Source organism: Haliotis cracherodii, unplaced genomic scaffold (assembly GCF_022045235.1).
Source record: "Haliotis cracherodii isolate W230 unplaced genomic scaffold, xgHalCrac1.p SCAF_3, whole genome shotgun sequence".
Taxonomy (NCBI): Eukaryota; Metazoa; Mollusca; class Gastropoda; order Lepetellida; family Haliotidae; genus Haliotis; species Haliotis cracherodii.
In genome coordinates, this window is record NW_027266286.1 from 41,055,467 (window position 1) to 41,080,302 (window position 24,836).

Here is a 24,836-nt window from a genome sequence, read left to right on the forward strand (position 1 = left end):
ATTGTTACCCTGTCTGTCGCTCACGATCGGCATTAAGGGAATAAAACACGGACTGGTCGGCTCGGAGTCATTTGATACATTCTGAACGACCATCAATCGATATTTGCAGAACAATAATTATATATTTTCACCAGTAGTGCATAAATGAAAGTTATGTAACTGTACGTACTTTCCGTAATGCGACTCGTAGTCTGGTAAATCCATAGCAAAACGCCATGAAGACATTCTTCAGATCCTGATTAGGAACGGTGCCATGGTCAGCTGTTTGGGCCGATCTGATTCCAGGGAAGCCTCATTTCACATTTTATAGGAGCATATATATATGCAATTGACAGTGACTATAGGGTGACTAATAAACAGCGTTAAGCCAAATGAGCTATTTGCAAAGCATTCGTAATTAATAGCTAAAACGTAAACTTATTGAACCAATCGTCAGCAATAATTGCATGAGTAAGTGAATGGTGTTCACAAGGAACTGCTTATTACTTGACAAGAGAAGTTTTTGTGAAGACACTTATGTGAAAGTCAGCTGTGGGATTAGCCGCTGATACGAAGTCTCTGAAGGCCAAGTTTGGTTGAAATGCCACCTTCGATAAACATACTCCTTGTCCACAATGCGTATGTATAGCAGTGGATCGTTCTTCCTTGAATCTAGCCTGAGATTTGTGATACACCCTATCAGCAAGTATTAAACCCAATTGAACATTTATGGGATGCACTGGATCAACGACTGCGAGCACGTCAGCAACAACCACAGAACCTCCAACCTGCAAGACCTCTTCCAGTTTACACTTGGACATAATGGACACGGACGCTTACTATGTTACACAGAGTTCATCTAAAAGGCAAAACAAGGAGTTTTGAAACGCTGAAAGTGAGAAACCCTTTTCCAGTTTACACTGGGACATAATGAACTCGGACGCTTCCTATGTAACACACTGAAAGTACGAAACCAAATAGGTAAATACTTGCCAACATACTGAACTCATTTGTACTAGCACTTCTCTGTACATATGGATACATCCTTCTAGTTGCGTCAACTGCATAAGCAAAAGGGACAGTTTGGTACAGCCAGCACAGGTCTTGCATACACAAGCATGTAGAGACTGTAGGAGTGGTTGGTAACCTTATCACTGATGGCGTATCAAAGGCAGCACTCAACAAATGTGTGACTCACTTCTGATCCCATGCAGTGATTACAAACATGTCAAACGTTTTTCATCAGAGATCGAATGTAAAAGAAATCGGACACCCAAGTAGATGTCATTAAATAGCATGAAGTGAAACAAAACATTGGTTTTACCTACTTTTGTTGTCAGTCCAGATGTGACGCGGCCAGTCTACATATACACATGCATGTTTATTGAACGTGTTGACGCATGAAGCTTGTCCTCCATTTCACATCAAATAAAATCTCAAAGTATCATTTTAAAGGATATTTTTAAAAATAATAACATTCATTTAAGTATTGTTTTTTGAAAAACTATAAGTTGTTTTGCGAAATTATAATTGGTTGAATGAATAACTGAGGTCGTTACCCTTGACGACGATTGAAAAGGCGTAAAATAATTGTGCCTACAAGATGGTCAGACCACATCATCAAAAACAGTTTTATTCCTACTACAGTTGTAACCGTAGTATACTTGTTGATTTCAATTTTGTGGATTCACCAGCTTACAGTTGCCTTTATCTAGAGGGATGGTGTAAACTCCGACCTTGCCGAACTGATCGGTAAGCAAGATCTATATTGTAATATAACAGGTCTTACCCAGCGAAGTGCATCAAATCACTTGAGCACCTTGATTGAAAAAATGAAAAGATTTGCAAATATCTGTCGACGCTAAGTTTGCGGCACACATGTTTTGCAAAGCCCGCCGTCGACCGATATCTGCACGTTGAATTCCATGTTGTTTACGAACCGGATGTCTATGTCGTTACGCGGTTTTGATTGGACTAGAGTCGTTAGTCCAGCCAAAATGTAACTCCGGAATTCCAGTGTAGTTCGGCAAGGGTGGAAACTGGACTTTAATTAACAGTTCTGGTGTCCCCCGCCGTGATATTACTGGAATATTGCTAAAAGGGGCGTAAAATCAAACTCACTCACTCACTCATTTATAATCAGTTAGTGCCCTTGCCTCGGTCTCTTTTTGGCTCCTGGCGAACCATTGTATAATCGTTTGACAATCATATTGTTTTCATACCCCCATAACAGTTATAAATATACAACTGTGATGTATTAGTTGTTATATTATACATATAATAACATAATAGTTGTATATTGTCGACAGGTATTATACAGTATTTCGGTATTACTCTGACCCCGAACGTCAGCAGGTTAATCACGACATATGACCTAGCTTATTGTGTATCGTCATTTTGGCGACGTGGATAGCTGCTCATACTATCAAGCAATGAGTTCACTTGTCATGACTTCTTGCAATATGTCCGGTCAGATGTGATATTGCTGAATATACTCAATATATGTATCTGCATTAAACTGCATGTTCAAGTAATAGGAATAATCTGTTTGCATTCATTAAGTCACTGTGTATATCATACCAATGAAATATTCACATTCCTACACCTCTTACTTGCCAGGAAGACGGCCACAATAAGAACATGCACCATCTCCAGTTTTGGCTCCAAATCCTTCTTGTTGACCAACAATGACTAACAGATGATTATGATGCTCTTTTATCCCAGCACAATCGTGTGAAAAGACTTCTGTTATTAAGCACTTTTGGACTTAATTATATATAAGGAACTGCTAGTAAGGATTTGGGATATCCACATGTAGCGATAACATATTTATCTAAATATGTTTGCCCTTGTGATAAAATTTAGTACACATAATTGAAATGTATAAGAGTCACAAAATAATTTAATTTTACATAATGATTCATTTTAAAACTTATTTTTACTCGTTTTCCCAAACATATTTATTGGTGGATTAATGTTTTCGTGTACACTAGTGTATGATACCTTTTTGAACATGCATGTACCAACATGTGATTATTCATATATCAACAGTAAAGGCATTTGGTTGGAACTGTAACGAACTGTTTCATCCTAGTTCTTACGTTGTGAGGTTAGTTCGAGTGTTCCGTGGACTGAAGGTTCTCACTCCAATCATGGGCCGAATACAAAACTACGTCACATCACCAGAAAATGCAGTTTACAAATAAATACATTTATCATATAATGGGTAGGTTTACCGGCAGGATAAAGCCAACGGATAAATACGATATCCGTTGGGGTCATATGCGGATAGAGATGCAAATATCAAAGGTCAAGTAGGGACTACTTTCAATGTTTACAAACAAACATGGCGTCGCCCTTGTCATTCGGCGATCGAGTCAGAATTAACCATCGAGAATTTGGATAAACTACAGGGATAATTGCTATCATTATTAAAAGATGAGGTCCAATATACTGAAAATCAGTGTCTAACTGTGACGTAGCTAAGACATTTTATAAGTCTTGGACTTGAAACTGCGGCTTGAAACCTTTTCCTCAAATTAAAATAGTTGGATTTCTGCCGAAATATATTTGAATTGTTACCTTGTATCGTTTTGTCGCTGTGTGTACATCTGACTGCACTTCTTAACGGTATGACAGGACAGGCCGACTATTTTATTTAAATCATGAAAATACAAGTTGGGGACTTGTACAAATATTTGCCCCCCCCCCCTCTGTCGTTAACTACGGCCTTTGCGACGTACATGCACGCATGTGTGTGTGTGTGTGCGTGTGGTTCCTTGTACTAGTCCGGACTGATGCCGATTTAAAAGTGCTAGCCCCATGTACTGACTCCGAGCAGAGCAGTCCTTGTTTTGGCCCCTTAATGCCGAGCGCCAGACAGGGTAATAACAAGGACCGTCCTTTAACGTCTTTTGGTCTGACCCGATCTTCAAGTTGTGACACAAATCTTGTCGACATTAACCATGTGAACTTGATTCAAATATGTTGAGTTAATGTCTGACAATAAACAGATGTTGCCATTAGGCTTATCCATTTAAAACACAAGCTTAACTTCCTTAGCCCATCTGAACATAGCCAGAGGAACAATTAGTTTGAAAAATTGACAAGCATGATCAGATTTATTAACCAATAATAGGTCCAGATCCGAAATTGTTGGTGTGTAAGAATGGGGGAGCCGGAAGTGACGTATCCTTCCCATATATGGCGCACTTCTTGTAGTCACAGGGGCTCTCTCTCCAGGCGTACCGCACACCCACAACCTTGCGAGTACAGGATGTTGTAGAGAGAACTACCTGGTTGTCTTGGTGGGATTGGATCGGTGCTGCTACCCAAGTATCTAGAGGGCCACAGGTTGCATCAGCTGAACAACAGACCTACAAATTCAGAATAATAAGTCATTTCAGAGGATTTCGGAGTAACAGACTGCAAAGCGTTACAATTTCAGTAGCAATGGTCAATCTGGGATTCAATAAATATTTGCTACATAACAATGCTCTTCATTTTGCCCATGTTAATATTTGAAAACATCTGTATGGGTGAACACAGCTTCATGCATACAATTGGCTATTACAGTACTGATTGTTCAGTCAACCTTACGTCTTTGGCATTACAGGTCCTGTCCACCAGGCCTCTTCACTATAAAAATACATTTACAGGGGTATTTTACGGAAACACTCGTATCGACAGGCGTTTAATCTTGAAACACAGGCGAGCTTTGTGTTGTAGCCAGGTCACTCAAAACCGCCCTAAAAGAATGTTAGTTTGTGGGAGTCGATTCTGAAAGACTGCGGAATTTGTAGATTGCATTACCATTTTTGCTGAAATAAACCTACCTCAAATCCATTGTTCGAGTTGACCCTTATGGGGCCATAGTTGTAGATGATGTTGATTGTGTGGTGGGCTGTATTGTCTGTTACAGTCTTAGGATAAGGACCCTGGTAGTGAACCCATTGTTCGTGGTAAGCTACTCCTCGTGCAGCCAGAACCAGTCGCCTAGCAACATCTTGCTTGTACCGGGGATGGATGCTAATATAGATTAATCATATTGCTTATATTGACCATGAAATAATGCCTATGAAGTAAATGTGTTCTGTTTCAAACAACCAAAAAATATAACTTTCTGCCGGACTTTAATCGGATTGTAAGCTATGCAGAGATTCTGTATATCAGATAGCTGTTTATTTCAGTTTGTCTTCTGAATGATTTAAAAATCGGTTTATTTAGAATTGGCGCATAAATGAAAGCTAATTAACTGTTACGCACGATCCGTATGGCGAACTGAAGTCAGGTAGATCCATAGCAACCGCCATGAAGACATTCTTAAGATCCTGATTAGGAACGGTGCCATGGTTCGCTGTCTGGGCCCATCTAAGTCCAGGGAAGCCTCCGATAGTTGTAGCACTCTGACGATACGCAGCCAGCTAAAAAGCAGCAACTCATGTCATTATACTTTCCTAGCATATTATTGATAATTTTGACACATTCTAATTAACTGTACTCTCAATGGTTAATTGTGCTTAATTTGATTTGATGTAATCCCTGCTTAGTGATAATGATAATGAACAGTCAAGCTATGTGACGGCGGTCTGTAAATAATCGTGTCTTGATCAGACAGTCCAGTGTTTGACGTCATGACCATCGATCTCAGCAACTGGGATACGATGAAATTCATCAACCAAGTCAGTGAGCCTTACCACCCGATCCCGTTAGTCACCTCTTACGACAAACATAAGTTGCCAAGGACCAATTCTAACCAAATGTAACTCATATAACAAAATGTACCTGTGTTGGGATTGGAACTCACCACTTGGTGAGCCCACTGAACCACTTCAGATAAAGTTTGCGTAATGAAAAATTGGCACAACTGGTATGATTAAAAAGTGAAATACACGATTTCTGATGAAGCACCTGGACGAAACCAAATGGGAAGGTAGCGCTCGTTTCTCCCAAAGATTCCTTGTTAAACTTGTGTCGCCAGTCGTTGATCAATGCCTGGAACTGACATGAATACGGTTCAGGTCGCCAGGCGTTATTTTCACCTGAAACAAAAAAAAGTTGCACCAAACATATTTATATGTTATGTAATAGAAATATGCGATGGATAACAAGGTATAGATGTGTACGTGAAGGGGCACAAGTCCCGTAAAAGAGATGAACCCAGACAATGTAGGTATGGATTAGATGGTACATATACATTGATGATGCATTAACATTAACTTGGTGTATTGAGGATAACTTAATAACATATTGAGACAGTTTTAAGATTTATACCTTGGTACCAGATGGCTCCATATATGGTAAGGCCAAGGAGAGGTTTGATCATTGGGTTCCAGAGAACAGAATGTGCGACTGGACCTCTGTAAAACAATTTAGGGACTATTTTCTTTTTAACGCCATTTGTGTACACATATCTCTCCTGAAACGCCTATGCACATTTAAATGAGCAAAACAGAATAATAATAATAATAATAATAATAATAATAATATAAAAAAAATTCTTTGGAATAGGCCCATTTACAGCCTCAGACGTATCCAGGCCAACAAACCTGAATTTGTCCTTTTTGATAAATCCAATGAAATCATTTATATCATTGAATTTTCTGTCCCCTTTGACACAAATATGATTGACAAGATTGAGGAAAAACATGGCAAATATGCGGACCTCGCTTTCGAAATGTCACGCTTGAATCCCAAGTACCAAGTTGTCCGACTCCCCATTGTTCTCGATGCCTTAGGATTGGTACCTCCCAATCCGTTGCCAGACATTGGGAGAGTATCCGGGTTTGCTACCTGGAATACAGCCCTTCTGACAATCTGGATAATGCAGAAGGCTGCAGTGTTGGGGAGTCTTCACATTCTTCAAAAATTCTGGGTGGGTTTGACTAGGCAGCGCTTCCTGGGAGAAGTCCCATTCACTGTCTGGGCTGCGTGTAGAGGGGGCAAGGACCCTGAGCTGATGATGAGCCTAACCAGCCTGACTGTGCCAGGATCACCCACACCCTCTTTGTTGCATTTTTTAATTTTTATTTGTACATCATCATCATCATCATCATCATCATCATCATCATCATCACCATCATCATCATCATCATCATCATCATAATAATAATAATAATAATAATCATCATCATCATCATCATCATCATCTCGGGAATGCAATTGTTACCGTTTTCTGTGATGGGAGCAGGCTGATAAGGCATCGGGAGAGGACCAGGCTTCGATAGGCGTACCTCCCCAGTTGGACTCGATCAAACCAATCGGATACTTTCTGTCAGCTTGGATATTCTCGCCGAAGAACCAGCACACAGCAGAAAAATAGGTGACAGCACCTATGCAGTGTAATTTATGTTATTATTTTTCAAACATTGCAGTGTGCAGTTCTTAATGTACTCAAATAAGACCGAACAGTTATTTAGCTTATTAGTTATTTATTTCCTATATTAAATTTGGCCCAGATAAACTAGTTCTACATTTAAAAAGTATGTTTATCTCCATTCCCTTCTACCGTAACACTGTTAAACAGAATCTCTTTGCGATAAGCAAAAATACTGTAAACAGCTTTATTTCTGCGCCGTTAAAATATTGCGAATACCACACCAAAGACAATACTGCGACGAGAAACTTTTGCGAGTTGCCGTTTTGAGATGACACCTCGATTACCAAACAATAGACAGCTTCTCTCCGAAGCTAGTTAATCTGAGTTGGCCGGAAAGTTGACCAGTGTCATGAAACCGATTCACGCAAGATGGTATTGAGTGATGTGGCATCCCGATGTTATGAGTGGGTTGTCAATCCTTCAGACATCATACCTCACTCGCATATGTGAGGCGCAGTGACAGTGGATCACACCTACTCCGTAAGTGGGCACACGTAAAGAAAACATAGCTCATAGTGACACAAAGATAAGGGATCACTCAGACTTAGAAAGGCGCCAAATTTCGAACACTAAAATGTGAAATACACTTTCTCGGTCGATTGATTAGTGAAGTAACTCTAATACTGCTTTTTGTAACCATTTATTGTACATCAATATTTCAAAAAGATTACGGACAATGATTAAGAAAGAATTTCTTTTGTATCAATATTTAGCTTCTTTTGTGATGCGGTCGTCAAATACAATGGTTTCAGTTAGAGGTGGTCATTGTAATTTGAAACCTTTGTATAGTTATCAGAATCGTATATTTTCCAAAACCATGGTAGAATAGCTTGTGAGTTGGGTTTTACGCTGCTTGGAACACTACCATTTAAGTATATAATTATGTCGTGGCATGTCATCATAATGTGGAGGAAAGCCTGGAGGTCTTAGACGTTTATCACAAGCAAATGTATTATGATGAGAAATCTAAAAAAAAATTTCATGTGGTCTAATCTTGGTTTCTGGCACGCATGACGGATACAACCCACACCGAAGTGCGGAACAATGTTCCCTGGAACAGTTCACAAGCAGGGATGCAAACATACGATGTACTGGAACAAACATGTCCGTGGTGGAAACCGTTCTTTAAACTTTCAAAGTATTACTTATGTTTGCACACCTTTGGTTGGTCTTGTCCACTTTACAGATATTCCGTTTGCCTGAAATTCTGTGAAAGGCGTTGTCGACTGATGGTTACCAACTCGCATGATCCGAATGTCGCCATACTTCAGTGATGCTGCTATTTCAGCAGTGGAATTAAATACCTGAATTGGTTACAAGAGATATACATTTATGTTTGAGAAGAGATGTATTTGTCAGGTTGTTTCTTGATATGTAAGACAAGTCTGACAAACGACCGTTTGGTGTTTCGAAACCAACTGCACACATTCCAAATTGATTAAAATGTTACATTAATTATGTGTGTTGTGTTCCGATAACGAGTGTAAACAGTAAATGTTACTGACATGTCCAAGTGGAAACTCCATGTTACTTTGCCCTCCACACAGCCAGACATCCCCGAAGAGGACATCTGTGATGGTCACCGTCCCCTCACTCGATCTGGCGGACACGGTGAAAGGACCCTTGGCCGTCATAACCGGAAGCTTGACCTTCCACATCCCATGTCCTGCAGAATCTCTGAAAACACTTCCGGTGGCTGAGCCATGACCTACGACGGCCACTGTGACAGTGTCCCCAATTTTGGTGGCATGTCCCCAGATGACAGCCCGCTGAGGACCTCTCTGTAGAACCATGTGGTCCTGGTAGTAGGAGGCAAACTGCAGGGCAGCACTGGAACCTACAAACACAAGGAATTGAACAGGAATTGAACTGAAATATGGATATGAAATATATAAACATTTCTTAAAATAAAACTCCCCACATATCTTGTCAATGAACAACGTGTGATTATTAAAAACATTAACAGCATCCACACGAGGATTAAAACGCACAGATAATAATCTAATAGTTACAAATGAGTGAGTGAAGGGTGTTATCTCACAAAGAAATGCCATACAAGAGAAAGGTTATGAGAACAGCATGCAACCTATCAACCTTGAAGTTGGCCCACCATGTCTACGTCAAGATTCTATATCTTTATATGAGGGCGCGTGTGAAAAGTCATCTGTAAAAATCTGCCGCTGATTAGAAAACTCTGAAGGCCAAGTTTGGGTTTGTGTGTCACCTTCGATTACCGACCATGTGTGTCTATGAATCTCTGGTTTTCGTGTCTAATTGGAATAGATTATCTGTCTGGGAGCAGAGTAGACCTCGCATCGTACAGTTGAACAGTGCTACCGAGGCTTCATTCGAGTGACAAGCTGACGCAAAAACATAGTCCCGCCCGCACGAGATGTTATTACACGATGATGAAAGACTACATGTAGTTATAGCCTTGTTTCACACGAAGCCGCCAAACAGCAACCATGACAAAACCCAGGGCCTTTCCGATTCAAGATCGGACGCCTTGTCCACATGACTACGGAGGTTCACCCGGTCAGTTTGCTTTACTCTGATATCAACAGAAATCACGCCCTATCTCGAATAGGATATTGATATTAACGTGAACGTGGTCATCGAAACGCTTGTTACAAATGCGGCGGTGAAATTCCTCAGTTTAACGCCGCTGTCAGCAACAAATGCAGCTTCTTCACTGTGACCAGGCAAAGGCAGTGACTGAAAGCATGAGCATCGACCCATCCATCAGGGTACTATTTAACACACACAAATCAGATTTGGCAAGCTAGTGCCGGGACAGCGTCAAACCAAATGCTGCAATGGAAACGCTTAATTATGGTCACTGACGTACATTGCGATGAGAAACGTGGAGATGGAGAAGAGCAGAACATTTCTCAGATACCAAGCATTCTTCTTATTATTCTTTATTCTGATAGCGAGTTCATCCTGTACATCCAAGTTTTTTATATATATAAAGCGAGTTTGTTAATCAGTGGATTTCAAATGGCAAACGTTCAGGTGCACGTTTTCGGAACACTCGGAATCGTTAAAATATTTAGGAACGATGGGCCAAAACCTCAAAAGAAATTCGAGTAAATGCTAACACAGGTTTGTGTTTTCATGAATATTTCTTGAATGCAGTGATTTTAACTTATTACATTCAGTAAGCTAGGATTAATTAAGTGCAATGTCATAAGAGTGTCCTTGGAGCCCAACACATCTGCACACATTCATATTCATTAATTATAAATTGGATATACTGGTTGTTACACGGGCCATCGTCCACGGGTATATTATATATATATATATACTTGCTATACCTCTTGTAATCGTGCAAATTCCATTGGTCAAACCGTACCACGTGACGAAACAATACATTTCAATTTAGACCCAAATCAAGGACTGACATTGACCTCGAATATTGACTCGTCACGTGATGAATAGTGACTTGTCTGTTAGAAATATGGCGTCTGGTACCAAAATTTCATGGTTCGCAACTAGGTTACTGTAATGAAACAGGAAGGTTTAAGGGCTTTAAAGATTTTGAATTGAATAACAAAACGAACGATTACTCTTGACGAGGTCAATATGCGAAAACAAGGACCCGCGGTCCAATCAGACCACTTCTGGGGGTCCTTGACAGGAACGATTATTTATATATTACTATATAACAATATGGCAGAATTACTGTCTATGTGACCATATTGCAACCCAATCTGACCATCAACAGGGTACTCACGACATGACCTGCCGCATTGTGTATCCTCATATTACTGGGACTTGGACAGCTGCTCATACTGTCCATCAATGAAATGACTGGTCTCGATTTCATGTAATGAGGACAATCAGATGTGATATTGCTGAATGTATCAATGTATGAAACTGCTTGTTCAGTTTATGGGAAGTTGACTAGTCGGCATTTATATACTACCAGCATTCATTAAGCCACTGTGTATAACATATCAATGAAACATTCACATTGCTGCAACTCTTACCTGCCAAGACAACGGCCACAATAAGAACTTGCAACATCGCACGTTTTGGTTCCAAACCCTTGTGGTTGACCCACAATGACCAAGGGAGGATTATGATGCTCTTTTATACCAGCACAATCGTGTGAAAAAGACTTCTGTTTGATAAGGACTTTTGGGCGTATCCTTAAATATAAGATATACAAGTGAACTTAAATTGTGTTCTTAGTTGGGATTTTGTTTATCAATATTTGTCAATGGCTATCACCTTTCTTACACAGGAAGACAAGTATTAATCTATTTCTAAATATGTTTGCCCTTCTGATTCAATTTTGTATTTATTTATGAAAATAAACTTGGCGGCAAAAGAAAGTATAGGTTGAGTTCCATGATCGATAAAAAAATAACAAGAAGAGGTTTTGTTGTGAATTATAATATAATCTAGGGAGGGGTAACAACTGATTGATCAACCACAGTTTGAATGAAATTGTGCAATCACAGGTAATGTAAGCTCAAGGTAAACAATGGTGGGGTAAGAAATTTCATTTTCAAAAGTTGTCTGAAATGTCACCAAAAAATTGTCAGACACACTACAAGTTCATTGTCGACACAGTTGCCTTCAATAGCGTGTATGACCTCCAGCTGCCTCAATGCATGCTGTGATATGCCGCCTCATCGATGACGTCAGTCTTCTGATGACGTGGACTGGAATCCGTTGCCAACTCGTCTCTCAGGGCCTGCTGCAATTCTTGTCTGTTGACGGGAGGCTGATGGCGTGCTCTAATCTGTCTGTCAAGATGGTACCAAAGATGGTCAATGGGATTCATATCGGGTAAGTGGGCAGGCCAGGGCAAAACGTCAACATTCTGCTGGATTAGAAAGTTCCGAGTCAGTCTTGCAGTATTTGGCCTGACATTGTCGTGTTGAAACAGTGTCCCCTGCTGTTGGTTTTGTAAGAACTGAAGCACAACTTGCTGCAACACTTGGTCTCTGTACTGCAAAGCGTTCAGGTTTCCCTGTATAAGCACCAAATCAGTCTTCTGATCTCCACAAATACCGCCCCACACCATGACACCTCCCCCGTCGAAAAAAAGGACCTCTCGAATACACGCCGGAGTCAAACATTCCCCTCTGCGTCGATAAACTCGTTCTCTGCCGTCATTTCGAAACAAGTTAAACCGACTGTTATCAGTAAACAGCACTCGACGCCAATTTCTAACTTGCCAGCGTCGAACCTGCCTCGCCCATCGCAGTCTCTGGCGTCGATGTTGAGCAGTCAGTACCATTCCTCGGAAAGGACGATACGCTCGGATTCCAGCAGCACGAAGTCGTCGTAGTACTGTACGTTGGCTAATTGGATGTCACATCGCTGTTGCTACCGTCGCCGTCGCCGTCGCCGTCGCCGTCGCCGTTACGAATCTATTTAGCAGGTGAATGAACCGTATCTGACCGTCTTCCAGTGGTGTTGTCACTCGGGGTCGTCCGGTTCTAGGCCTGTCCTGTGTTCTCCCTGTCTGCCTTGTACCGTTGAATCAGCGCAGCAACTGTCAATGGTGTACAACCGAACCTTCTGGAAAATTGGACCTGTGTTGCCCCCATTTCGGCCATACCGATGGCTCTCTCTCTCTCTGCTCCTGTGGCAGTCGTGGAATTTCCTTTGTGTGCTTTCATCACGTGTGGTTATACCCTGCAGACGAACGCATTTATACAGCTAACATGCATGTGTAGTTTATGCCATAGGCGGGAAACCTGTTTCACCATTTTTTTGTCACCACATGAGCGCCGTCAAAGGTGGCGCGTTCGGGTGAGATGTTTTTGGGTACCTGTTCCTGGTCAGTCATATTCCCAGTACCCACTTTCCACTAGTTATCGCCAACCTATGTTTTCTTTTGCTTCTTAGTTTATGTAATAGTCAAACATCCATAACATTTTGTTTTCTTATGATTACATCTGTCAGTTTTACTTAATGATTAATCATAATAGTACTTTACTCAGAAGTACTATCGGCCAAAGGCCCAGGTTGTATATCGATAAGTCCAGAGTGAGAAAATATGTTATAAATACAAATGAAGACTGTCTCACTAACAGAACTTTATATATAGAGACTGAAAAATGTTTGAAGATGGATGCATTTGATGATTGCATAAGTATTTTAAATCTGTGGATTGTTGGATGTCAATAAATATTTAAAGGAATTTACAAACGTCGCAATGCTTGACATTCTTTTACAAACATCAGTAAGACATGATATTCATCTTCTATATCAGGCTGTTTACAGATATTACAGAATCAGCTTTTTCAAAATACCTGGGTATAAGGCGCCGCGATTCGCTGTGCAAAGTTGCATCCCTTGGGCACGCCAGAAACCTATAATTGTTCGAATCCCGGTTCGCCCCGATTATGTTTCTAGGTTTGTCAGCATCATACTCGTGCTCGTGGGTTTCACTGAAATGGTCAACGTCTTGAGACCTGCATCACGTCGGGCCTTCGTCCCACATTAAGCTGACACGCCGCGATATAACTGAAATACTGTTAAAATCGGCGTTAAACCCAACTCACTCAAAATACCTGCCACTTTCTATTCGTAGTTTATGAGAACCAGATCACCAGAGCAAGAGCACGTCCATGTTTCAAATAGTTGACTATGTGGATAAAGGGATCAACACCTAAAATATGTTTAAACAAATCCGAATCCATAGATATGTAATGTATGCTTAATCCTCGATGTCCATCTTTAACAACCATTACCTTCAATGTACAATACTTGTATTCTTATGTATGACATTTGTTAAGTTTACATAATGATTAATGTTAAAAGGGATTTTTACATATTTGCCTAAAAATATTAATTGGTGGATTATTGTATTCATGCATATAACTGTTTCGCATCATGCCTCAGAGAGCTTTTGGAACATTCATGTACCGAGGTCTCATTATTTATAAAGTAATGACTATCCCACAAAATGATCGACAATCACTTTAGTCTTAATTAGAAGATATGACATAAGATAATGGTACACAATTTACGTCTATATAATGCTGAAGGGCCACCTACACGTTCACAAATGTGGTAAACCTTGCACCTTGATGATAGCATGCTGAATGGCTGAAGTAACCCCGACTACAATTATAGAATAATATCATATCATGTAATATCCTTTTAGGATCTATACGAACACAATCAGGTAAAGCTACCCATGTTGATGTGTAACATTGGCCATATAGACGTCTGCTTGATCTAACGTCGTCTCAGGATTTTCAATGATTGACAAATAGGACCTGCTGTCAGGAGTTTTCATGTTATGCAGCCTCCAATTACGGCTAATGCTGTACGTGTGGGCTCGCTATTTCTGTCTTGAAAGGCCTTGCGTTAGAACTGTAACGAACTGTTTGATCCTGGTTCTTACGTTGTTTGGTTAGTTCGAGTGTTCCGTGGACTGAAGGTTCTCACTCCAATCATGGGCCGAATACAAAACAATGTCACATCACATCAGAATGTGGTGTTTGGTGCGGCACAAAATAAAGACGAAAATGCAGTTTAGGAATATCTGATTCACCATACTCTCCTCAGAATAAAGTCACCGTTCTTTTCCCAAAGAAATTATAACTTACATCATTGGACGTAATCATTTCAACTGCTCTGATAATAATCTTTTGTGCAGAAATTGAATCATCAATTGACATGAATGCTACTTTAAATAATAATTCATTGATCTACAATGATACCGTGAATCACAATGCACCGAGAAAGAAGTAAATGTTTCGTTTACGGTGTTTTCTGTTGAAACTAAAGCTTATTTAAGTAAACGTAATATCAGGTTTACTAGTAATTATTATTATCAATAATGATAATAACAACAACAAAAACAACAACAATAATAATAACACTGAACTTTATTCACATATGGTAAGTTAATGCCTGATCACTTGTAATTACTTTCTGCCCAAAACCTTTTCCCATACTCCTATCCCTTCTTTGCCCCCACTACACATCAAAACGAACAATTTGCTTGAAAAATGAATTAGCTAGTTCAACTCTTCATCGGATTTATTAACCAATTATAGGTCCAGATCCGAAGTTGTCGGTATGTAAGAATGGGGGAGCCGGAAGTGAGGTATCCTTCCCATATATGGCGCACTTCTTGTAGTCACAGGGGCTCTCTCTCCAGGCGTACCGCACACCCACAACCTTGCGAGTACAGGATGTTGTAGAGAGAACTACCTGGTTGTCTTGGTGGGATTGGATCGGTGCAGCTACCCAAGTATCTAGAGGGCCACAGGTTGCATCAGCTGAACAACAGACCTACAAATTCAGAATCATTTCATTCAGAGGAGTTTGGAGGATAGATGTCATGGATATTTTTTATCGACATCCTCCACAGTGTAAGCATTTCTGGAACAATTGTCTTTCTTTAACTCATACAACTTTTGTTTCGTTAATTTAACGAACTTTGCATATATGAAAACTTGAATGCATACAGTTGTATATTTCAATATCAATGTTATCACCAATCGTGCGCATTGCAGCACAATCATGAGTCGCGGTATATTTTCTGGAGCACCCGTACAGAAAGCCCACACGGAGTGTTTATTATTTCACGACGCACTCAGCAAAATTGCAGCTATAATGACGGCGGCCCGAGCAAGATCACCAGAGCAAGAGCACGTCCATGTTTCAAATAGTTGACTATGTGGATAAAGGGATCAACACCTAAAATATGTTTAAACAAATCCGAATCCATAGATATGTAATGTATGCTTAATCCTCGATGTCCATCTTTAACAACCATTACCTTCAATGTACAATACTTGTATTCTTATGTATGACATTTGTTAAGTTTACATAATGATTAATGTTAAAAGGGATTTTTACATATTTGCCTAAAAATATTAATTGGTGGATTATTGTATTCATGCATATAACTGTTTCGCATCATGCCTCAGAGAGCTTTTGGAACATTCATGTACCGAGGTCTCATTATTTATAAAGTAATGACTATCCCACAAAATGATCGACAATCACTTTAGTCTTAATTAGAAGATATGACATAAGATAATGGTACACAATTTACGTCTATATAATGCTGAAGGGCCACCTACACGTTCACAAATGTGGTAAACCTTGCACCTTGATGATAGCATGCTGAATGGCTGAAGTAACCCCGACTACAATTATAGAATAATATCATATCATGTAATATCCTTTTAGGATCTATACGAACACAATCAGGTAAAGCTACCCATGTTGATGTGTAACATTGGCCATATAGACGTCTGCTTGATCTAACGTCGTCTCAGGATTTTCAATGATTGACAAATAGGACCTGCTGTCAGGAGTTTTCATGTTATGCAGCCTCCAATTACGGCTAATGCTGTACGTGTGGGCTCGCTATTTCTGTCTTGAAAGGCCTTGCGTTAGAACTGTAACGAACTGTTTGATCCTGGTTCTTACGTTGTGTGGTTAGTTCGAGTGTTCCGTGGACTGAAGGTTCTCACTCCAATCATGGGCCGAATACAAAACAATGTCACATCACATCAGAATGTGGTGTTTGGTGCGGCACAAAATAAAGACGAAAATGCAGTTTAGGAATATCTGATTCACCATACTCTCCTCAGAATAAAGTCACCGTTCTTTTCCCAAAGAAATTATAACTTACATCATTGGACGTAATCATTTCAACTGCTCTGATAATAATCTTTTGTGCAGAAATTGAATCATCAATTGACATGAATGCTACTTTAAATAATAATTCATTGATCTACAATGATACCGTGAATCACAATGCACCGAGAAAGAAGTAAATGTTTCGTTTACGGTGTTTTCTGTTGAAACTAAAGCTTATTTAAGTAAACGTAATATCAGGTTTACTAGTAATTATTATTATCAATAATGATAATAACAACAACAAAAACAACAACAATAATAATAACACTGAACTTTATTCACATATGGTAAGTTAATGCCTGATCACTTGTAATTACTTTCTGCCCAAAACCTTTTCCCATACTCCTATCCCTTCTTTGCCCCCACTACACATCAAAACGAACAATTTGCTTGAAAAATGAATTAGCTAGTTCAACTCTTCATCGGATTTATTAACCAATTATAGGTCCAGATCCGAAGTTGTCGGTATGTAAGAATGGGGGAGCCGGAAGTGAGGTATCCTTCCCATATATGGCGCACTTCTTGTAGTCACAGGGGCTCTCTCTCCAGGCGTACCGCACACCCACAACCTTGCGAGTACAGGATGTTGTAGAGAGAACTACCTGGTTGTCTTGGTGGGATTGGATCGGTGCAGCTACCCAAGTATCTAGAGGGCCACAGGTTGCATCAGCTGAACAACAGACCTACAAATTCAGAATCATTTCATTCAGAGGAGTTTGGAGGATAGATGTCATGGATATTTTTTATCGACATCCTCCACAGTGTAAGCATTTCTGGAACAATTGTCTTTCTTTAACTCATACAACTTTTGTTTCGTTAATTTAACGAACTTTGCATATATGAAAACTTGAATGCATACAGTTGTATATTTCAATATCAATGTTATCACCAATCGTGCGCATTGCAGCACAATCATGAGTCGCGGTATATTTTCTGGAGCACCCGTACAGAAAGCCCACACGGAGTGTTTATTATTTCACGACGCACTCAGCAAAATTGCAGCTATAATGACGGCGGCCCGAGCAAGATCACCAGAGCAAGAGCACGTCCATGTTTCAAATAGTTGACTATGTGGATAAAGGGATCAACACCTAAAATATGTTTAAACAAATCCGAATCCATAGATATGTAATGTATGCTTAATCCTCGATGTCCATCTTTAACAACCATTACCTTCAATGTACAATACTTGTATTCTTATGTATGACATTTGTTAAGTTTACATAATGATTAATGTTAAAAGGGATTTTTACATATTTGCCTAAAAATATTAATTGGTGGATTATTGTATTCATGCATATAACTGTTTCGCATCATGCCTCAGAGAGCTTTTGGAACATTCATGTACCGAGGTCTCATTATTTATAAAGTAATGACTATCCCACAAAATGATCGACAATCACTTTAGTCTTAATTAGAAGATATGACATAAGATAATGGTACACAATTTACGTCTATATAATGCTGAAGGGCCACCTACACGTTCACAAATGTGGTAAACCTTGCACCTTGATGATAGCATGCTGAATGGCTGAAGTAACCCCGACTACAATTATAGAATAATATCATATCATGTAATATCCTTTTAGGATCTATACGAACACAATCAGGTAAAGCTACCCATGTTGATGTGTAACATTGGCCATATAGACGTCTGCTTGATCTAACGTCGTCTCAGGATTTTCAATGATTGACAAATAGGACCTGCTGTCAGGAGTTTTCATGTTATGCAGCCTCCAATTACGGCTAATGCTGTACGTGTGGGCTCGCTATTTCTGTCTTGAAAGGCCTTGCGTTAGAACTGTAACGAACTGTTTGATCCTGGTTCTTACGTTGTGTGGTTAGTTCGAGTGTTCCGTGGACTGAAGGTTCTCACTCCAATCATGGGCCGAATACAAAACAATGTCACATCACATCAGAATGTGGTGTTTGGTGCGGCACAAAATAAAGACGAAAATGCAGTTTAGGAATATCTGATTCACCATACTCTCCTCAGAATAAAGTCACCGTTCTTTTCCCAAAGAAATTATAACTTACATCATTGGACGTAATCATTTCAACTGCTCTGATAATAATCTTTTGTGCAGAAATTGAATCATCAATTGACATGAATGCTACTTTAAATAATAATTCATTGATCTACAATGATACCGTGAATCACAATGCACCGAGAAAGAAGTAAATGTTTCGTTTACGGTGTTTTCTGTTGAAACTAAAGCTTATTTAAGTAAACGTAATATCAGGTTTACTAGTAATTATTATTATCAATAATGATAATAACAACAACAAAAACAACAACAATAATAATAACACTGAACTTTATTCACATATGGTAAGTTAATGCCTGATCACTTGTAATTACTTTCTGCCCAAAACCTTTTCCCATACTCCTATCCCTTCTTTGCCCCCACTACACATCAAAACGAACAATTTGCTTGAAAAATGAATTAGCTAGTTCAACTCTTCATCGGATTTATTAACCAATTATAGGTCCAGATCCGAAGTTGTCGGTATGTAAGAATGGGGGAGCCGGAAGTGAGGTATCCTTCCCATATATGGCGCACTTCTTGTAGTCACAGGGGCTCTCTCTCCAGGCGTACCGCACACCCACAACCTTGCGAGTACAGGATGTTGTAGAGAGAACTACCTGGTTGTCTTGGTGGGATTGGATCGGTGCAGCTACCCAAGTATCTAGAGGGCCACAGGTTGCATCAGCTGAACAACAGACCTACAAATTCAGAATCATTTCATTCAGAGGAGTTTGGAGGATAGATGTCATGGATATTTTTTATCGACATCCTCCACAGTGTAAGCATTTCTGGAACAATTGTCTTTCTTTAACTCATACAACTTTTGTTTCGTTAATTTAACGAACTTTGCATATATGAAAACTTGAATGCATACAGTTGTATATTTCAATATCAATGTTATCACCAATCGTGCGCATTGCAGCACAATCATGAGTCGCGGTATATTTTCTGGAGCACCCGTACAGAAAGCCCACACGGAGTGTTTATTATTTCACGACGCACTCAGCAAAATTGCAGCTATAATGACGGCGGCCCGTAAATCATCGAGTCTGGACTGGACATTCCAGTGACAGATATTATGAGCAACGATCCAGCCGTCGGGGTACGATGACAAACAATCAGCCAAGACATCGATCAACCCGATCAATATATTCCACTTTTACGACCAGCATAGGTTGTCTGGGACCTAAGGTAACATGGAATCCCCACAGTATAATACAAATACACAGACATGAGGTATATATGTACATCTTGATGTGTGTCGTTATGTTTTATGAAATAGTCACCTCGATGAAAATTGTTCTGATAAGTGTTGATTCATCTCATTTGCTAACCAAGAATTTGTTTTTGCCAAAGATATTACTCTACGCACACCACTGATTGGCTGTGTTTCATTATCACGCTGAATGCTGCTGCAAATTTCGTACTGTTTTCTGCAGGATTTTTTATGTGTTGATATTTAAATATGCAGTCTGTGAAGCTAATATTGTTGACAGATTTATATTAAGAATTGACTTCAATATTTGTTGCATTTATGGATGTATAAATGTTCCACCCGTGTGCACACGTTGCGTAGCTACGCGGATTTATGCATTTTGCCTAAGTGTTATCTAACATTGCACTGGCTTCTGTAATCCACATTTATGTGGACATTTATGTTGAAGCGCTTGTAACCTACCTCGAATCCATTGTTAGAGTTGACCATTATGGGGCCATAATTATAGATGATGTTGATTGTGTGGTGGGCTGTATTCTCTGCTACAGTCTTTGGAAAAGGACCCTGGTACATAACACCTTGTTCCTTGTAAGCTACTGCTCGTGCAGCCTGAACCAGTCGCCTAGCAACGTCTTGCTTGTACCGGGGATGGATGCTAATATAGGAAAAATATTCACATGGTCATATAGACTAGGAACCAAATGAATGGTATATACGGTACTGACATTTGTCTTAACAACGAAGCAAATAGAAGTATTTATGAAGAATTGCAAAATTCACACATATTCTACATGTCAGATTATTGAATCATTTCATCTTCTTATTGTTTATTATCGATTTATTCAAAACAATCATGAACCTAGTTTCCTCGGGATTGCTTTACCGTTGGCGAATAGATGAAAGCTAATTAACTGTTACGCACACTCCGTATGGGGAATGGTAGTCAGGTAGATCCATAGCAACCGCCATGAAGACATTCTGGAGATCCTGATTAGGAACGGTGCCATGGTTCGCTGTCTGGGCCCATCTAAGTCCAGGGAAACCTCCGATAGTTGTAGCACTCTGACGAAACCCGGCCAGCTAAAAAAGCAGCAACTCATGTCAACACAGGCATTCCTGGCATTTGTATCAATAAGTCTATACTTGCTCTAAATTGTAGAGAGCGCAAAATATGTGCAACTTTTTACAATGACATTTATGGTTACTGATCATTATCAAGCTTTCCTGGCCTCTGATTGCTCTTCTCAGTAATGTATACGTCTAACTCAATATTACTCAACTTATCCTATCTGAAGGTAAATTACAATGATCACGGGTAGCATCTATGGTAAATTACAATGATCACGGGTAGCATCTATGGTAAATTACAATGATCACGGGTAGCATCTATGGTAAATTACAATGATCACGGGTAGCATCTATGGTAAATTACAATGATCACGGGTAGCATCTATGGTAAATTACAATGATCACGGGTAGCATCTATGGTAAATTACAATGATCACGGGTAGCATCTATGGTAAATTACAATGATCACGGGTAGCATCTATGGTAAATGATGTAACATCATTTCAAAGAGAATGCACAATATTATTATTAACAATGCACCTGAACGAAACCAAATGGGAAGGTAGCGCTCGTTTCTCCTAATGATGCCTTATGGAACTTCTGCCGCCAGTCGCTGATCATTGCCTGGAACTGACATGAATATTGATCATAATTGTTGCGGTTAGCCTCACCTGAAACGAAAATGTAGACTATCAGAAGCAAAATAACCTGTTGGTCGTCTTAGATCCCTGTTTATAGGAATATGAAATTGCCTAACAGTTATGATGGTTATCAAATCAGATATGACATTAATAGTTGTGTAACCATATCGTGTAGAATATTAAGTACATGTGTTTAGATGCTCAACGGATATCCTACCAAAATATTAAGACACTTATTAGATGATACCTTGGTACCATATGGCTCCATATATGGTAAGGTCAAGAAGAGGGATAATCATTGGGTTCCAGAGAACAGAATTGGCGCCTGGACCTCTGTGAAACAATTTGGAAACTATTTAGTAATTCAGGCTACAGCATTTACAATTACAGTCGTGACACACATATGCATATTCTAAACATTTAAACAATGTAAGATACATAAAGTGGAATAAGGGGATGTTATCAAGCAATGTAATTCCTACCGTTTTGTATGATGGGAGCAGGCAGCAAGAGCATCAGGAGAAGACCAAGCCTGGATTGGCGTACCTCCCCAGTTGGACTCGATCAAACCAATAGGATACTTTCTGTCGGTGTAGAGGTACTCCCCGAAGAACCAACACACAGCCGAGAAAGAGCTGATGCCAGCTGAAAAAGATATTGCATTCCCTATGTAGTCGTATATCGAATGAGGCAGTTACCAAATAATGTGAGGTCCCAATGTTCTTTGAAAACAAAAGTACACAAAAATATTCTTCATTTATCAGCTGGTAAGGTGACAATTATCAGTAATACAGAAATAAACTGTAGCATTTAATGATCCGGGCTAGAATTGGTCTTTAGCAACCCATGCTTGTCGGAAGAGTTGACTAATACGATTGGATGACTTGATTGATAAATGTCATCGTATCCCGGTTGCGTGGATCGATGCTCATGATATCACAGGATTGTTTGGTCCAGACTTGATTATTTACAGCCCACCGTCATATAGATGGAATATTGCTTAGTGCAGCGTTAAACAACAAACAAACAAAGATTTTATATTTATGTAATCTTAGTCATATAAGTAGCAAAGCTCATTACAGTTACTGGGTACCTATTGTCGGTGCCTGCCACTTAGTTAGTCCATTTGCTCCAAGTTCTGTGAGGGGTGTTGCCGACTGGGCGTGGTTTACTCGCATGACCCGTATGTCAACGTACTTCAGAGATGCTGCTAGTTCAGAAGTGCCATTTAGAACCTGTAATTACAAACACCTACATAAACCAACACCCAACCCCACTCTGCGTTCCTTATTGGGATCAGGTCACTCTTTGTTTTCTAATCAAGTATACACTTTTCTCAGTTTAGTCATTTTAAGGTACAAAACAATAATACGGTTGACACTCTGGAAAGGATTGAAGGTTTAAAACCGTCGTTTTACTCATGATCAAATTTGGAGTATTCAATATTTTAGCTCATTAACCCTCACAGAATTCCTCTTTGAGTGAATGAAGGATGGGGAGAGTTGCCTTACATGCCCAGCTGGAAACTCCATGTTACTTTGCCCTCCACACAGCCAGACATCCCCGAAGAGGACATCCGTGATTGTCACTGTCCCCTCACTCGATCTGGCGGACACGGTGAAAGGACCCTTGGCCGTCATAGCCGGAAGCTTGACCTTCCACATCCCATGCCCTGCAGCATCTCTGGTGACACTTCCGGTGACTGAGCCATGACCTACGACGGCCACTGTGACAGTGTCCCCTATTTTGGTGGCATGTCCCCAGATGACAGCCCGCTGAGGACCTCTCTGTAGAACCATGTGGTCCTGGTAGTAGGAGGCAAACTGCAGTGCAGCATTGGTTCCTACAAACACAGGGTATTCCATTATTGCCTTGTAATAAAGGAAGGATCCACAATGTGTGAAGGTATTAGAAATGGCATGACTGGATTAATAGTTACAGCTCCCTTACTGCCACCATCACCAAACAAACTCGGTCGAAAAAGCTCAAAAGTCCCAGTTAAAACAAAACTATAAGAAAGACGGTTGGAATATAAACTATACCCAACTCTAAAGGTATAAGATCAGAAACATCGGTTTTGTCTTGAAAAAAACATTATATATTAATCAAATTTGTAAACCCCGGGGAGACCCTATAAAAAAATTACCACAGTCCCGTTGCAATAAGTGAAACTTTTATGCTGCAACTTGACATATGTCTGTGTCATATTTTACGATGTTTGCATACATAGTTTGCGAAAGTATGTCCTTTTTAACAATGTGCATGTTTAAAATAAAGCATCCCTTCGGGTGTTTACGTGTGTGTGATGGTGCCCCGATGACCCACCTTGTTGCTGTGAACCAACTGTCCACAATCTGTTTCAGCTGTTTAGTTGCTGGTTGAGGCGTAAAATAACATTCACTCACATTTATTTATTGCAAATTCAATTATGAAGTTGTTATCAGTTTTCACAAAAAACAACAATATGCAATATAAACATAACCCCAAGGATCGAATTGATAATCCCTTACCTGCCAAGAACACGGCTAAAATAAGAAGCTGTTGCATCTCCTGGTTTTCCTCAAATCCGTTCGAACTGACCACAATGACTAAAGCTTGAATATAAACTGTATTAAACGAGGCCGTTCATGTGAAGAGTCAGCTGTGGAATTTCCGTTGATAAGCAGGATCTTAATATCTGAAAACTGAGTATGTGACAATATGGTGTACATTTTCTCATCCACCGATAAGCTGTATAACCTCCGTCCACCCTAGAACTTAAAGATTTACATCAGTGTGTTCAGTATTAATTATGTTGTTGTGTGTATATACGAATTAATTATTCATCTAAGTATTGAAATTGGTATTTCTTTCATACCAGTGCTCATCAGAGCTATGTACCTTATTTGTTA

General features: G+C 39.7%; 2 protein-coding genes across 2 annotated transcripts; both read right to left on the reverse strand.

Moving 5' to 3' along the window:
• Positions 1-4,086: 4,086 nt before the first annotated feature.
• Positions 4,087-11,442, reverse strand: LOC139474246 (sialate O-acetylesterase-like). Its single transcript, XM_071257172.1, has 9 exons — positions 11,350-11,442; positions 8,863-9,194; positions 8,517-8,661; positions 7,148-7,310; positions 6,253-6,338; positions 5,890-6,020; positions 5,245-5,402; positions 4,815-5,007; positions 4,087-4,355 (listed from the first exon to the last, which is right to left on the reverse strand). Exons 1-9 carry the CDS (start codon positions 11,384-11,386, stop codon positions 4,104-4,106), a joined length of 1,497 nt encoding a protein of 498 aa, XP_071113273.1. The 5' UTR covers positions 11,387-11,442; the 3' UTR covers positions 4,087-4,103.
• Positions 11,443-19,294: 7,852 nt separating this feature from the next.
• LOC139474244 (sialate O-acetylesterase-like) lies at positions 19,295-24,618 on the reverse strand. Its single transcript, XM_071257170.1, has 9 exons — positions 24,456-24,618; positions 23,457-23,788; positions 23,039-23,180; positions 22,428-22,590; positions 22,193-22,278; positions 21,845-21,975; positions 21,159-21,316; positions 20,699-20,891; positions 19,295-19,718 (listed from the first exon to the last, which is right to left on the reverse strand). Exons 1-9 carry the CDS (start codon positions 24,490-24,492, stop codon positions 19,467-19,469), a joined length of 1,494 nt encoding a protein of 497 aa, XP_071113271.1. The 5' UTR covers positions 24,493-24,618; the 3' UTR covers positions 19,295-19,466.
• Between the last annotated feature and the right edge of the window lie 218 nt (positions 24,619-24,836).

Bases quoted from the DNA above. Each gene is read 5' to 3' on its own strand.
- LOC139474246 (XM_071257172.1), bottom strand. From the start codon at position 11,386: ATGTTGCAAGTTCTTATTGTGGCCGTTGTCTTGGCAG. The intron at 8,662-8,862 runs GTCAGTAACATT...TAACCAATTCAG, and splicing joins TGGAGTTTCCACTTGGACAT to GTATTTAATTCCACTGCTGA. The intron at 5,008-5,244 runs GTGCGTAACAGT...AATCTATATTAG, and splicing joins TTCAGTTCGCCATACGGATC to CATCCATCCCCGGTACAAGC.
- LOC139474244 (XM_071257170.1), bottom strand. From the start codon at position 24,492: ATGCAACAGCTTCTTATTTTAGCCGTGTTCTTGGCAG. The intron at 22,279-22,427 runs GTAGGAATTACA...ATTGTTTCACAG, and splicing joins TGCTCCCATCATACAAAACG to AGGTCCAGGCGCCAATTCTG. The intron at 21,317-21,844 runs GTGCATTGTTAA...CTGCTTTTTTAG, and splicing joins TCCCATTTGGTTTCGTTCAG to CTGGCCGGGTTTCGTCAGAG.